This window comes from Ochotona curzoniae, unplaced genomic scaffold, assembly GCF_017591425.1.
Source record: "Ochotona curzoniae isolate NIBS_2020 unplaced genomic scaffold, NIBS_Ocur_1.0 scaffold_3208, whole genome shotgun sequence".
NCBI lineage: Eukaryota > Metazoa > Chordata > Mammalia > Lagomorpha > Ochotonidae > Ochotona > Ochotona curzoniae.
This window is the reverse complement of record NW_024467106.1, coordinates 57,465,263-57,482,569: the sequence shown is the minus strand read 5'-3', so window position 1 is coordinate 57,482,569 and position 17,307 is coordinate 57,465,263. Positions and strand designations below refer to the sequence as shown.

General features: G+C 40.9%; 1 protein-coding gene across 2 annotated transcripts in view; it reads right to left on the bottom strand.

The window, feature by feature from the left end:
• AUH (AU RNA binding methylglutaconyl-CoA hydratase) overlaps nucleotides 1–17,307 on the bottom strand; it is a 153,572-nt gene that overhangs the window by 95,914 nt on the left and 40,351 nt on the right. The window contains exon 4 of one of the 2 annotated variants that reach the window (XM_040963423.1): nucleotides 13,864–13,950. The exons of the other annotated variant lie outside the window; for it this stretch is intronic. Within the exon in view, the coding sequence (XP_040819357.1) occupies nucleotides 13,864–13,950 (87 nt within the window). The remainder of the gene's footprint in view (nucleotides 1–13,863; nucleotides 13,951–17,307) is intronic. 2 annotated transcript variants of the gene reach the window in all.

The window sequence follows — 17,307 nt, the reverse complement described above, 5'->3', positions numbered from 1 at the left end:
CAAATGCCACGAAACAGTGACGTACTTTGTCTTAAGGAAAGTGGATGGTCAAAGTTATAAGACAATACCAACTTGCTTTCCTAAGGAGTTATAACAATTGAAGAGTATAAAGTTTCCTTCCTAGATAGCTACTAAAACCTAACTCTTAGCAAAGTTGAGCTTTAAGTGTTGGCTCAAGTGTTTCCTGCCCAATAGCATCCCACAGGGCTCTGGCTGCATTTCCGTGGCTACTAACGAACTGCTCCTGGTTTTCTAAGTTTATCACACTTCTCTTCCTTCTGGTGTAAATGGTTTTGGTGATGTTTTATCGTCTTGTGCGCGCAGACACACCCCTACCTGTGCACATGTATACACACACACAGACACACCCTACCTGTGCATGGACATATATGCTTTGGCTATTTTAATATTTCCTCAAAGTTGTTAACTTTTCTTTCTGCTTCACCATATCTTTAATAAACAGCTATTCTTAAACTTACGTTGATACTAATTTTTTTTCTCTATGGGGTGCATCTTGGATTTCAAAAAATCATTCAACCCATCAAAACCATACATGTTGGCTTCTTCAACTGAATAAGACTGCTACCCCCCAGAAACATGCAAAGGCTGTTCTGTCATGTGTCAGCTTCCCCACTTGCCTGGGTCTGCTTTGGGGTTTGGTACTGTGCCCCATTAGACACCATGACTAATCCCAAACTAATCCAATAATCTACACCTTAATTTCTACAATTTTAAAATAAATTAATTACTGATAAGGCAAGAATTTTCTTTCTCTCTAGGAGTATTTGACAACTTGAGGGTCATTTTTTTGCTCCAGTCCTCCACATAATGGATGCTGAGAACTGAACTGTGATCACATTGAATCTGTACATTATTTATGAGAATCATCTTTTGATACTGAAGTTTCCTATTCAAAGAGGATGATGTATCCCCACTTCAATTTTAAAACACCCTTCATAATGTTTCATACACGGCTCATATGCTTAGTGCCATTGTTGGTCCTTATTAGCAAAAAGCATTCTTCTCAACATCTTTTGTCCATTGCTGGTGCAGTGAAACTGACCTTTTTTTGATGTAGATCTCATATCCTACCATTTTGTGTTGTTCTCATCTCTAACAACCTCTTGATCCTTTAAGCCTGTTCATGGACAATCACACTACACGAAAAGGACACTGTTATTTCTTTGTTTTCAGTCTTGTTTGATTTCTGTTTCCTTCCTTTTATGGTCTTGACTTCAGGACCATTTCGAGGGACAACATTGGCACTTCTCAGCTTGCTTCTGATTTTAGAAGATGACTTCTAACACTGAACTATTAAAAAACAGTTTTCATCAGACTAGAGAAATTTCCTTGTACCCCTAGTTTAATTAGAGCTTTCCCCCAAAACAGACGTTTCAAATACTTTTTCTTACACTACTGAGGTGAACCCATTACTTTACATCATTTATCATGCATAATTCTGTCATGATTTATTATGGAAACTATCCTTGTATTTCTTAGAAAATCCAACTAGGTCTTTCTCTTTTCTCCCTCTTTATTTCTCTCAAAGGAAGATGAACTCTATATTCCTTTATCTGTCTGCTTTGTCAAATGTGCTTATAAAGGTGATAGTAGTCTGAAAACAGTGGATTCTAACATTGAATGGAATTATCTGTGTAAGACTACACAGGTCTGCTCTTCGTAGGATAGATAAGACACCTGAAACACACATCTTTAACACCTAGAAGCTGAGACTGGTGCTTTCTTAGGTAAAAAATAAAATCAAATAACATCACCACTGGCTCAATTTTTGCAGTAATTACATGACTATTTCAGCCCATAGTTTTTCTTAAGACAGAAATCCCACAGCTTCTGCATGAAGTTTTCTTACTATACTTTCTCATACATCTGTACATGTGTTCTCTGTCACCTGCAGCACGGATTACTGCAGTTGCTTTACTCATGCAAAGAGCTTGGTCTAATGCTGATCTTGCTACTGTCCTTCCAGCATCTGCTTCACTCATTGCTGATCCTTGCCTTGCTCCTTTCCTCCAAGTCTTAACTGTTTAAGGTAATGATTGCCTATTTACAAAAAGAATACAAGAGCAGAACCAATCCCTAATAACAGAGAAACATAAGGAAGCCAGACGACACTTCAGAAAGACTATCAGCCCCCACTGCCTGCTTTATTATAACTGTAAGCCAAGAATGAACTTTACCTTTCTTTTAAAAAGATACTTATTTATTTGGAAGACAGAGACATAAGGCAAGAGACCTCCCTTCCTTCTCTGTGTCACTCTGCAAACACCTGCATCACTTGGGATTGGTCAAATCCAAAGCAGAAGCTTGGACTTGCAGGTCAAGTCCCTGCAAAGGTAAGAGGAGCCCTCACACGTGGGTCCTCGTCTGCTGCCTCCTGGATGTGTCAGCAAGAAGCTCAGTCGGAACAGTAGAAAAACTGGGACTCCAACCAGGCGCTCCTGCGGGATACAGAATACAGGGTCCCAAGCAACAGCTTAACTTACTGTGGCACAATACCAGATCCAAGTTTGTACATTTTTATAATTTTTAAAAAATAAAATACCATGACATATAACAAAGGATATTAAGTTGAAATGTCAACACGCATTAGCAAAGTTTTATCAGAACAGAGCTATGCCCTATTTGTTTGTACGTGGTGCATGACTGATTTTACAGTGTAGCGTTGCAACTGAGTAACGGCAGCACAGATCCTGGGGCCCTGGAAAGTCTAAAACATCACATTGTGTCTCTTCAGAAACGCTGGCCTGCCTCAGGCTTTTAACATACTTAGATTCTACAGGAGTTTTAACCATTACCAAAGAGTTTAAAAAGAGTAAGTCATAACAATATAGTACCAAGTTTTATTTACAAATACCAAAGAACTAGGGAGACTGGTTCAGGATCCAGAATGAAAAAGTTACTGTAATAATCAAAGAAAAATTAAAATGCCATGGCAAAGAGACAGCAAGTCCTAAAACCATTTTCACTTTCAACATTCACAGAACAGAAAGACTTCTGAAGAAACATCAAGGTAATTGCAACAATCTCAGCCATTCCTGCCAACATATACATATAAAATCACATGGCCTTGAGGAGCTGGAGTGCCCAGAGGCTTCCTTCCACCACGTGGAGCCAGAGCTACCAGCAGCTTAGCTCCCTTCCCTGATCTCTGTTGTATGGGGACTCGAGCTGGAGGCTGTCGGAGCAGGCCTGGGATCACGCATGTGTTTCAGCGCCGAGGGTGGGTGGTGAGCGGAGAGGAAAGGCCCCAGGTGAGCGTGGTGTGCTGGTGGGCTGGCCTGGGGTCCACACAAGCACTCGTGTCCCAAGAGGGTAGAGGGGTAGGTCCAAGGCCATCATGTGTACCAGAGGACCAGGTCTGGGGGCCCATCTACAATCTTGAGTCCCTGATGGGTGGGCAGAGCTTCAGGTCAGCATGCCATTCCACCAAAAGACTGAGCTTGGAAAGACTGGCCTGGGAATCCCATGCGTTCCTGGGCGCAGGGACTGTGGATTGTTCAGGGAAGGGAGAATGGGGATGTATGGAAGGGAGGATCATGGAGCGAGTATGTTGCAAGTGAGGAACGACTTTTGGAGGACTTCCATCAATAGTCACTGTGCCTGTAGGTAAGTGAAGAGGCTGAGACAGAGTGGTTGGAAGGAGGGAAGCTAGAACACCTTTCTGGGTCAGACTGATGAACCTGCCCACATGGGAGCCCTGAGCTGGGATAATTAGCATTGACTATCACTGGTCACTACTACCCACTGACCCACACTAAAGCTAGGGCTGGGAGCCTACCTAGAAGGGCTACCTCACTAGTGAGTTTTGAAACAGGGGATGAGGTAACATTAGGCTGGACCATGACACTAACCAGCATGTGAGAAAACCAGGTCTGGGGGAAAATTTTGTGGGGGGATATTCGGGCTCACCTTTGTGGAACTGCAATACCCAATGGTTTGCTCAAGAGCTGGGGGTGATGACAAGTTGGGCTAGGTATGACCGTTATGTAGAACCTGCCCCTGACCCTGAATACTCATGGGTACTAGGGTTGGGTCTTGGGGAATTCCCTGCCAGCAGGCTCCTAAACCATCGAGGGGTGAGGTGGTGCTGTTCTTTGGCTGCAGGAACCACTGGGGACAGATTGGTGGTGGTAGATTTTTAAGCACATAAAGTTCTTATGTTGTTATGCACACCTAATTCCCACAGCCAAGTTCTTTTACCATGAGCCAAAACACCAGACATGAGGTACTTTAGAGATTTATTCCAGCAGGGCAGGAAAGAGATGGAGGTGGTGGGAGAGCAACAAAGAGACAGGGAGAGCACGGCACCTGGGGACTCTGTGTTTCAGGTGAGCTCACAAGGTGTTGTGGGTGGGGACTGGGAAAGATTGCAGGCAAGGCCCCAGGGGATTGGTGCCTGAGACTGTCACAGATGATTGCCTAAGGATGATTGGTAAGTGGGCAGTGTTGGAGGAGTGGCTGGGAGAGATTGGGGGTAGAATTCTTAGGTGAAATGCCAAGTTACGTCTGACTGGTGGACGGATGGGACTGGCGTGAATTCCGTGAGCTGTGAAGAGGATGAAATAGTGCCAGGTCCAAGATGGCATGTTCAAATCACTCCTTACAGGTGGGGCATGTCAGTTTATTGTAAAGCAAACACAAACTTGTACAGACTAGGGAAGGGGAAGGCAGAAGGGTTCCTTCACCCAAAAATGTCACTGGCATTGGCTAGAAGGCACACCTATTCCTTTAGACCCTCCAGTCATATCACCGCTCACGTTCTGCATGCACAGCTGAAAGCCATGCTTCAGGTCACAGGCAGGTTAGCCATGAGTCACATCCACCAAGTAGCAGACAGAGATTCAGGGGTGATCTTTCACACTGGGAACAGGCCAGGGTGGTCCAGGCTGCAGCACCCATAGGCACACCCAAGAATAGGGGAAAGGCGGGCCAGGTTGCAATATCCACCAACACATACAAGGGCTGAGACAGAGGGGGCTGACTACACCAGGTAAGGACCTAGCACCCACTGGCACACACAAGATCTGGATCTGAGAGTGGGACTGGTGGGATAATTTGGGGAACTCCCCTGGTGGGCCATAGCTCATATAGCTAAAACTAAGTATGTGATTCAGGTCTGCGTATTGGTCAGGCTGGGCAAGGCAGCTCCACTTGTCAGCAAGAGTGAGGGTTTGTTCTGGGGGGGAAGGGGGTGGACCGGGGCAAGGCCAGTACAAACCTTAGCATATTGGCATGCACAATAGCCAGGATGGGGAGCAGAAAATGCTGGACTAGGCTCTCACACCTACCAGTTTACATCAAAGCCAGGGATAGGAGTAGGCTGGGCAGTGCTGGGCTGCAGCACTCACCAGTGAGAGTTGGCACTAGGGGAGGGCCAGGACAGGCCAGGCTACAGCATCTGATAGCAAAAGCAAAGACGGGGATAGGTTATGTTGGGTCAGGTCATGTGCAAGATATGTGGTGGATAACAGGGCTGGTTGGGAAGCTAAGGGGATGCTTCGGGTACGATCTGGTTCCCACTGGTGAACCCCAGAGCCAAAATGGGGGTGGCAATCTGGGCTAGATATGGCTATAGTGTCCCTCAGCATGGGTGTGGAATGGGTATGAGGTGTGCCAAACTGGGCTAGACTCCAGCACCCACTGGTGCTTGTGAGAGCCAGAGTGGGTGTAGGACAGGCTGAGCAAAGACTCAGCACCCACTGAATCATACAAGCGCTATGTCTGGGTATGGACTAGGTATGGCTGGACTATAGCATCCACAGTAAGAACCAGAATGGGCGTGAGACAGTTAGGCAAGGCAACTATTCCTGTCAAGACAAGAGGGGAACTAAGTCAGTCTGGACCAAGGATGTACCAGTGTGTGAGAAATCTGCTACTCGGGGGAGACCTGATAGAGGAGCTTGGGGAACTCCTTCATCAGGATGCAGTCCCCTCAGGTGAGTGCAAGATTCAAGGCTGGGAGTAGCCCAGACCAGGCCAGATTACAGTACCCACTGGCAATCCTGTGGGTCAGGTCTGGGGACAGGCCAGGCTGGACTAGTTCATAATATACACAATGACAGATCTGAGAACCAGGGTGCAGGACAGGCCGGTTAGGCCACAACACCAGCCAGTTCACATTAGGACCAGGACAGTGGGCACTTCAGGCTAGGCCAGGTTGCAGCACCCACAAGCAAATGCCAAGGTGGGGCAGGCCATGCCAGACTGGGCCGCAGCACCCACCAGCACACATAATACCAGGGTGGGCAGTGAGCCTGATATGGAGGTAGAAGGGATTCTCGTGCTGGGCCCACTGCTCCCTCTGGTCAGCATGAGAACTGGGCTAGGGAGAGCTACAACACATATTTCTAGTATGGTAACTGTGGACACTCCTCTGATGGGTTGTAGCTCCCACTGGTAAACATGAAAACCAGGGCTGGAGGCAGGCCTAGCTGGACAGGCAATAGCATCCACCAACGTAAGTACGGGCTAGAAAGTAGAGTTGGTTGGTTTGAGCTAGGCTGCAGCATCTACTGGTGTATACAAAAACAGAATGGGATGCAGGACAGACCAGACCACTCTGTTGTACACACCACTCTGTGCAGGAACCATGCCTGGGGGCTGGCCTAGGGGAGGTTATTAGAGGTGGCTCCAACTGGGCTGCAGTTCCCACTGGTGTGCATGACGGTTGAGTGGACAGGGTGGGGATGGGCTGCAGCATCCATCTGTTTCGATATCCCTACCCCACCCCTTATGCAGAAAGAAGAAAAAGAAAATTGGAAACAATGTTTTCATCCACTTCCTCTACTCCTCAACCCTTCCCACCCTATTCGGTTGTCACATGGGCATTATCAAAAAGAAAAATTTTTTTAAAGTTTTTAAATTAAAAAAATCTGAAAAATATTACAGGCAGCATCAACTTATATTCCTACAAGCAATTGGATCAAGTTCTAAACAAAGTTCATGTTCAGGACATCTGAATATTATGAGCTGGAAGCTGGAAAGAGAAGTTGAAAAAGGCCTTGGATTATGCCACTATAGTATAAACAGGTAGGAGCTAGAATTGAGATGTCCCTTAACAGAGGAATTCAGGCTGAAATTCCTTGACAGAGAGCTGGCTTGAGTCCTGTGTAGTGCAATTCAGATACAGCTTCCTCTTAATACAGCTTCCTCTTAATGGGAAGCGAAAGAATGCCTAAGTATCTGGTCCACCAGGATGCAGTTCCTGGCTCTTAGCTTCAGCTTTGCCCAGCCCTGGCTGTTGAGGAAACCTTGAAGTAAACCAGCAGGTAGAACATCAGTCTCTACCTTTTGCTGTCATAGTTTTGCAAGTATACAAAGACAAATAGGACACATACCAAATTCAATGAACATAACAGAAATCAAAGCATTTATCCTTCAACCTTTAGCTCTAAAAAGATGAACAAAACAGTAACAAAACCACATAAAAACCTAAAAAGTGTTAATGGCCAAATTGTATTAATCTTGCGAATATCAGATGCTTTCTTTCTATAGCATAAAAAAAAGTTTAACCTAATTCTAAAATAGTAGGAATTAACATCAAACTAAAAAAGTATAATCAGAAAGAAATCCCATTTATGGACATATCAAAAATATACACAATTATCATTTAATTATATGTTCTGAAAGCATTTAATAAACTTTAACACTTATCCTTAAATGAAAAACAGCAATTAATTCCTAGATATTGAAATATAACTTTCTGAACTTGCTAACTTCTTGAGACTGTTAAAGGCGCATACCAAAGTCAAACACAACTAAAACTGAACATATTCACCTCGCCAAATGAGTACTGTATGTATTCATCAATACAAACGGCCTTCATCAATGTGGAAAAAATACAAAAGACACGATCAGATTAAAACATCGGAAAGACAAAGGTAATACGTGCATTATTTATGTGGAATTACTGATACACTTTTCACCTGGAAAACAAAAAAATTAACTGAAGAAGAACAAGACAATCTGTGAGCTGGCTTGCACATACAGACCTACAAAAACAAGAGAGCAACAGAAAGAGATTTTAGTCAAAGGAATAACTGATGTAAGGTAACTAGGAATAAACCTGTGACTACATTAAGATTCATGACCGGGCCCGACGCAATGGTGTAGTGGTTAAGGTCCTCGCCTTGCACGCCTGGGATCCCATATGGGCACCGGTTCTAACCCCGGCAGCCCCGCTTTCCATCCAGCTCCCTGCCTGTGGCCCGGGAGAGCAGTCGAGGAAGGCCCAAAGCTTTGGGACCCTGTGCCCGCGTGGGAGACCCGGAAGAGGATCCTGGCTTCAGATTGGCTCAGCTCCAGCCGTTGCGGTCACTAGGGGAGTGAATCATCGGATGGAAGATCTTCCTCTCTGTCTCTCCTCTCTGTATAGCCGCCTTTCCAATAAAAATAAAAATAAATCTTTAAAAAAAAAAAAAAGATTCATGACCAAGGTCAAAAGAAAGCAAAGTTCACAATTTGCCTAAAAGTGTTAAAAAGTCAATGACCCCAAGAAAGGAAAACTAATCACACAACAGACAAACTTAGTATCATATGGGTTAGAGAGAAGATCAAAGGGGAAATTTAAAAACTGCTTGAAACAGATGAAGGCATCAATAAAACAATTCAAAACTTATGGGAAACATTCAAGGCAGTGTTAAGAGGAAAGTTCATCTGAATCAATGCTTATGTTAAGAAACCAGAAAAGTGTCAAGTAAATCAGCTAACCTCATAATTGAAGGAATTGGAAAAACAACAGCAAAGCAATCCCAAAATCAGTAGTTAAAAAGAAATAATCAAAATAAGGAAAAAATAAACCAAATAGAGACCCACAAAACCATTCATAAGATCAATGAATCAAAGAGCTGGTTCTTTGAGAAAAATCAACAAAATAGACTCTCCACTAGCCCAACTAATAAAAAAAAGAGGGAGAAAATACAAATCAACAGCATCAGAGACAAGAACAGAAATGTAACAACAGATACCTCAGACGTACAATCATTAGGAACTATTGCAACCAAACATATGTGAATAAATCAGAAGATCTAGACGAGATGGATAGATTTTTGGATGCAAAAAACCACCAAAATTGAATCAAGAAGCAATTAACAATCTAAATAGACCTATAATATGCACTGAGATTGAATCAATAATTAAAGCCCTCCCAACTAAGAAAAGTCCTGGACCAGATGGCTTCACTGCTGAATTTTACCAAATGTTTCAACAGAAACTTACCTCAATCCTCCTCAAGCTTTTCAAAACAACAGAAAGAGAGGCAATGCTTCCAAACTCTCTATGAAGCTAGTATCACCTTAATACCAAAGCCAGATAGACACAACAGAAAAAGAGAACTACAGACCAATATCCTTGATGAACAAAGATGCAAAGATTCTCAACAAAATACTAGCCAACAGGATCCAACAACACATCAGGCAGATCATTCACCCAGACCACGTGGGATTCATCCCAGGCATGCAAGGATGGTTCAACATTCGCAAAGCAATAAATGTAATAAATCACATCAATAAATTGAAAAATAAAAACCAAATGATTCTCTCAATAGATGCAGAGAAGGCATCTGATAAAATCTAACACCATTTCATGCTGAAAACCCCAAACAAGATAAGCATAGAAGGAACATTCTACAACACAATCAAAGCAATTTTCGAAAAACGCAATTCTAGCATCAAACTAAATGGAGAAAGACTGGAAGCCTTCAAACTAAAATCTGGAACTGGACAAGGATGTCCATTGTCACCACTATTCTTCAATATAGTATTGGAAGTCCTTTCCAGAGCTAACAGGCAAGATAAAAGAATTAAAGGAATCCAAATTAGAAAAGAGGAATTGAAGTTATCTCTATTTGCAGATGACACGATTCTCTACATAGGAGAGCCAAAAGACTCAGTCAAGAGACTCTTGGAACTCATAAGAGACTTTGGCAGAGTAGCAAGATACACAATTAATGAACACAAATCGATAGCACTAGTGTACACAAAAAATTCCATGGCTGAGAAAGTCCCATTTAAAATAGTGGAGAGGAATCTTAAATACCTAGGAATTAAGCTAACTAGATATGTAGAATACCTCTATGATGAAAACTATAAAACATTAAAAAAGGAAATACAAGAAGACATTGAAAAATGGAGAAACGTACCATGTTCCTGGATTGGCAAGATCAACATCATCAAAATGAACATATTACCAAAAATAATATACAGATTCAATACAATCCCAATCAAAATCCCAACAATAGTCTTTTCAGAAATAGAAAAGATAATACAGAAGTTCATCTGGAATCACAAGAGACCACGGATAGCCAAAGCTATCCTGAAGAATAAAAACTAAGCTGGAAGCATAACAATTTCAGATCTCAAGACATACTACAGAGCAAGGGTTATCAAAACAGTCTAATACTGGTACAGAAACAGAGAAGCAGACCAGTGGAACAGAATAGAAACACCAGAAGGGAGCCACACATGTATAGTCAACTAATTTTTTTACAAGAAAACTGAAAACAATCCGGGGAAAAGCCTGGTCTATTCAACAAATGCTGTTGGGACAACGAGATAACAGATTGCAGAATTAAGAAGCAAGACCCACGCCTGCCACATTATACAAAAATCAGCTCTAAATGAATCAAGGACCTAAATCTACACACAGAAACCATTCAGAACTGTTAAAGGGAAACATAGAAAGTACTCCCCAAGACATTGGAACAGAAAAGACTTCTTAGAAAAGGCGCCAAAAGCACAGGCAATCAAAGCCAAAATGAACAAATGGGATTACATCAAACTAAAAAGCTTCTGTACAGCAAAGGAAACAATTAACAAAGTGAAGAAGCAACCAACAGAATGGGAGAAAATCTTTGCACAGTACACAAGTGATAGGGAACTAATATCCAGGATTTACAAAGAGCTTCAGAAACCCAGGAACAGGAAAAAAAAAAAAATGAAAAAATGGGCAATGGAAATGAACAGACATTTTTCAAAAGAACAAATCCAAATGGCTAACAGACATATGAAAATGTGCTCAGGCTCCCTAGCCATCAGGGAGATACAAATGAAAACCATGTTGAGGTACCACCTAACTCCAGTGAGACTGGCCTATATTCAGAACTCTACTAACAACACCTGCTGGTGTGGATATGGGGAGAAACGCACCCTCCTTCACTGCTGTTTGGAGTGTAGGCTAGTACAACCACTGTGGAAATCAGTACGGAGAGTGGAGAATTGCAAATAAATCTGCCATATGACCCAGCTATCCCGCTGCTAGGAATATACTCAAAAGAAGTGAAATCTGCATGTGAGAAAGGGATACATAACCCTACATTTGCAGCAGCACAATCTATAATAACAAAGACATGGAAACAATCCAGATGTGCGTCCAAAGAAAAGTGGTTAAAGAAACTATGGTACATCTACTCCTTGGAATATTACTCAGCTATTAAGAAGGAGGAAATTATACCATTTGCAACTAGATGGTCCCAACTGGAGACCATTATGCTCAGTGAAATAAGTCAATCTCAAAAGAACACATATCATATGTTCTATCTAATCTAAGGATAATATCATGCAAAGTGTTACTTCAATTACCTGTTTCATACTGGGGTTTGTTTTTTTTTTTTGCTGCATTCCATGTTTTGATGCTTTCGATTTCAGTTTCATTTATTCCAAATACATTCTTTTCTCTTGTTAAATTCATCGCTGGGTCATGGATTACATGGTGGCATCCTTTTACCCAAGAGACTTTTGTGTTTTCTTTTTGTCACCCATGTGTTACTCAGAGACTCGTTTTTTTCATGGTGCTATAGTTTTGTTGTTGTCCTTGCTATTGTTCTAATTCACACCAGTTTTTGACCTTATCTCATGGCTTCTCATTTATGGGAATGTATAGTGATGGAGTAATAGAGACTACCATATCCACATGTGGGGATACAATGCACTATGCATCCCTGCTTCCAAATCAAAGATGGACTCCCAATGAAACTGTTGGAAATGTGTAGACAATGGATGCTGGACTGTCTGACATAGTCCGTACCAGCGATATCGGGACACACTTAAGTAACACACTGATGTATTATGACTCCATATGAAGCACTATACTATTGTAGCAACATGGGGAAAATCTGTCGGGGGGTTGGAGTTTCAGGAGGGGAATCCATTCTATACAAAATTGTACCATAAAATTCAAAAATTCAAAAAAAATTAACACACACACACACAAAATATTTAAGGAAATTTTAATCACAATCCCAACAGAGTATTAGAAAAGAATAGATTTTTTTTAAGTTTTTTTTTTTTTCATAATTGGAAAGTCAGATACATGGAGAGAAGGAGAGATAGAGAGGAAGATCTTCTATCGGATGACATGGGCATTTGTGCTGATGGTCTGCATCCACATGGAAGACCAGGAAGCAGTGCCTGGCTGTGGTCAAGACATGACTCCTGTGGCCATCTGGGGAATGAACAAGCAGATGGAAGCGCTCTCTGGTACACACACTCTATATACATAACTCTCTGCTTTTCAAATTGATATTTTTTTAAAATATCAACACTGAAGGCCAGAAGTAGGATGCAACAGGTACTGACATTTAATTAATGAGAATACAAATTATTATAATCTTTGAACATAATTTGCTAGGATTTGTTAAAATCTAAATGAACACAGGATACTTGGAAGAGTAACTCTATGCTTAGAGATCTATCCTTAGGGCCCAGCATGATGGCTCAATGGCTAAATCCTTGCCTTGTAACCATCAAGATCTCATATAGGTGCCAGTTTGTGTCCCAGCTGCTCTACTTCTCATCCAGCTCCTTGCTTGTGGCCTGGGAAAACAGATCAGGATGGCATAAAAGCCTTTGACCCCTGAACCCATATGGTAGACCTTGATGAAGCTCCTAGCTCCCAGCTTTGGATCAGCTCAACTCTGACCATCGCAGTCAACTGGGGAATGAACCAATGAATGGAAGATCTTCCTCTTGTCTCTCCATAAACCTGATCTGTCTTTCCAATATAAATAAACAAATCTTTATAAAAAATTCATCCTCATAAACTACAATAATCTCTACTTTCATATAACTTGCAAAACAGCTTTAAGAACAAAAAGCAAAAACAATGGCTAAATGCTCATTATTAAAGAACTCAATATTCTGGATAACACTGTGAATTAGTGGGTAAGGTGTAGTGATTAACACGCAGCTCAGGACCCCTGCACGCATGCAGAGTACCTGGGCTCCAATTCCCCATCTAGCTTCCTGCTGATGCATTTCCTACATTAGCAGGGTCAATGACTCAAGTAGCTGGATCCCCAAGTGGGATTCCTGGATTGTGTTCCCAAACTCCTGGTTTTAACCTGGCCCAGACCCAGCTATAGTAGAAATTTCTCCTCTCATTCATTGCCTTTCAAATAAAAGTGCTATGTTAACAATTTTTAAAAATTACTATGAATGAGTATGCAGTAGTTATAAAGCATTAATAGTAAACTGACATACATAGTAATTTCAGAAAAACAATGATTCCATTTATGTAAAAGTAAACAAAAAAAATTCAAATCCATAAGTTTGTATGCACTTGAAGAAGAAGTGTTTTTAAGTCAAAGGGTTAGGTCAAACTATTCTCTTTTAAAATATGTACGCATACATGTCATACCATCACAGAGAAGATATTTATCATTCTAAAATAGTTTATGAAATATTTCAAATATGTGCATTAAGTGTTACTTAAAAAAAACTGCTGCGCATCAGGGTTACATAATTATGTAACTATTTGATAAAAAACTATACATAAAAACAACAGTAACTTCTAAAATCTGACATTTAAGATTACTGTCAGCATGCTGAAAGGAGAACTCATGCTTACCAATATCGTTAATCACTGTCCGAATTTTGGAGACAAAAGGACCAACTTCACTGGAACTCATTTTGACTCTTTCCTTAAGGTCAGCACCTGCAATGTATTTTATTTAGAAATATACTCTAGTTAAAAACAAAGCTGTAAGGCAAATAATTAAAAATGCACTGAAGCTTAACATAACTTGAAACTTAGCTAAATCCATCTTTTAAGTAAATTATACTATCCTGATAACAACAACAGCAAGGTAAAGTTTTGTGACTTTGTTTTGTTTTTGCCCAAAACATTTGCCATTTAATTTAAAAAGTGTTTCGCAAGCCTTCTTCAGACCTCAGGGCCTGTTCAAACGCTGACAAACAAGGACTTCATTTCATCATATCAATCAACAGTTACTCTATCACAAGTTGAAACCCAAAAAGTTTTAAATGTTTATTTATTCATTTAGAAGTACATACAAATATCCACAAAAATGTCTCTACATTGGGCCCCTACCTTTGTCCTAAAAATATATATATATATATACATATGCCCTCAGTTCTAACTACAACTCGGTGCAGACCATCAGCGCAAATGCCCATGTCATTTCAGTGCTACAAAATCACCGTGCCATTGTGACTGTCCTCCGTGAGGTCTACAGCCACACTGGAGAACAGTTCACTTTCAAGAATAAACTGACAATCTCATAATCACGACTTCATTACAGAGAAAAGCAAACATATGGAATTCCTCATAGGATCATTAGCTCTGAGACCAACAAAGACATTTGTTTAAATAAAATTAAAGGTGCAAGAAAATGATGGCACCCATTTTTATAAACAAAGTAAAATCACAGTATAGTCAAAAGCATACACTCAGCGTGTTCTCCTGTTAGTCTGTTTTAAATTAATCACAACGATATATAATGTCCAGATAAAGCATTCTGATCTCATACATTGAGAGCAAGGCTAGATAGGCAGCCCCCATCAGTTCTCAGCTATATACTCATATACCCTAAAAATTTCTAAAACATACACCAAGAAAATCCTTTATACATTTAATGTTTTTGATTTTGTTTAACAGCTCTTCATTTAAGGGAATGTATAATAACTGTGTAGTAGAGACTAAATGCAGTATGCATCTCTACTTCCAGATGAAAGATGGACTCCCAATTGAACTGTTAAATATATCTTGACAATAGGATGCTGGACTCTCTGCCATTGTCCATACCTACAATGTAGGATACACTTAAATAGCAGAATAATGGACTCAGGACTGATTGTGAAAACCATACTATACTATTGTAATAATAAAGAAGAAATTAGATGGGAGGAGGGCTTTTGGGAAGTGGGTAAGGGAAATCTTAGAGCCTATGGAACTGTATCATACAAATAATAATAAAATAAAAATTTAGACATCAACATTGAAAAAACAGAAAGAAACAAAACACACACCAACTGAATAATTAAAACTAGGACAAATTTAAACAACAGAACATTTTACACATAGCACAAAAATAAAAATTTAGAGTATAAACACAGATTAACCTAATAATACTGAATGGAAGTACAATTACACAAAGATATTCAAAATAACCACTCACACAAATTTTGAGACAAGAATGCCAAAATCAAATCTATAGAAACAGGATTAAACCAAACTAAAAGTAAAGCAAACAAGAAAGTGAAGAAATAACTTGCAGAACAAAGTGTTAATAAACTACACAGCTGATATAGGGTAACATCCAAAATCTGTAAGGAACCCAAATAACTCAATGGCAATACAACAAATAACCAAATTTTAAAATGTGAAAAAGACTTGAGTATTTCTCAAAACAAGACATTCACATGGCCAAACAGGCATTTTAAAAAACACTCAAGAACAGTAATCCCTAACGAAAATCACATTCTTAGGGCCCTGCCACTCACATGAGAAACCCAGAGAGAAAGAGAGAGAGAGGGAGGGAAAAAGGGGAGTGGGCTGCAGGCTCCTGGATTTAGCATGGCCCAGTCATGGCACCCTGCAGTAGAAGGCATGGGGAATGAACTGGCAAATACAAGCTCTCTTTCTCTCTCTCTCTCTTCTAACATGCACACGTGTGTGTGTTTATTAACTACAAAAAATTTTAATTAAAAATACCAAAAAGATCAAGATCTCCTTGTCTCTTTCACTCTCTCTTACCTCAAATAAATAAATATTTTTTCAGTTTTTCGTTGTTATTTGCCATGATACAGTCTTGTAAGCCATAGGGATTTTCCCTCCTCTTTTATCTCTATTTTCTGTTCCCACCACTTCCCCCTATTATTTCAGTGGTACAGTTCTTTAGTAACAGTTACAAGTTCAACATTCTGCTATTTAAGTGTATCATGGCACTTTACGTATAAGTAATGCTAAAAAAAAAAAATAGTATCAGGCCTGGCACGGTAGCCTAGCGACTGAAGTCCTTGCATTGCATGCACCATGATCCCATATGGGTGCTGGTTCTAATCCCGGCATGCTCCACTCCCCATTCAGCTCCCTGCTTGTGGCTGGGGAAAGCAGTCGAGGACGGCCCAAAGCCTTGGGATCCTGCACCCATGTGCGGGTGGCCCAGAAGAGGCTCCTGGCTCCTGGTTTTGGATCAGCACAGCTATGACCACTGCACCCACTTGGGGAGTGAATCATCAGATGGAAGATTTTCCTCTCTGTCTCTCCTCTGCATACGTGACTTTCCAATAAAAATAAAATAAATCTTTAAAAACAAATGGTACCAGATTATCAAAGTACATAAAACTTTTTAAAATAACAAGAAATTAGTTGGAACTTGAATTAAGTTCATTTTAGTACAAAATTTTTAAGTACACGCATAATTCTCATAACACAGTTTCCTTTGTAGGGGTCAGTACTACCCAGCCATTCAAACATCATTCAGAGTCTCACACGTGTCCTCCTGTGGGAAAGGGAGATCCCTGAGGCTACCAATCTACAATTTTCAATTAAGCAAGCCCATCCTTCAAACATGATGGTGAAACAGGATTTTGTACATACACACATGCACACTAAATTCATCGCTAGCCGGCTCCTCCCAAAAGCTACACATGAGCCTGGCATTTGGCACAGTGCTAAGCTGCCACAGAGAAACCCCATCCCCAAGCCCAGTGCATGCAGCTCCAGCTCCCTGACTTTCAAACCTTTTCCTACCCACAGGTACCCTAGGAGGCAGCAGACAACGGATGGCTCAAGAACTTGGGTCCCTGCTGCCCACATGGAAAACCCAGATTAAGCTGCGAGCTCCACACCTTTGGCCTGGCAAAGTCCTGCTGTAAACACATGGGGAATGAATTGAAGAGAGAAAGGTCCCTCTCTCTCTCCCTCTTTCTTTCAAAAGGTAAGTAAATAAAAATGTCTAAGTCTTAAAAGAAAAAAAGAAACACACAAGCAAGCTCTTCACACAGAACATTACGAGGATAAATTTTGCCAAACTACCACTTACAAGCT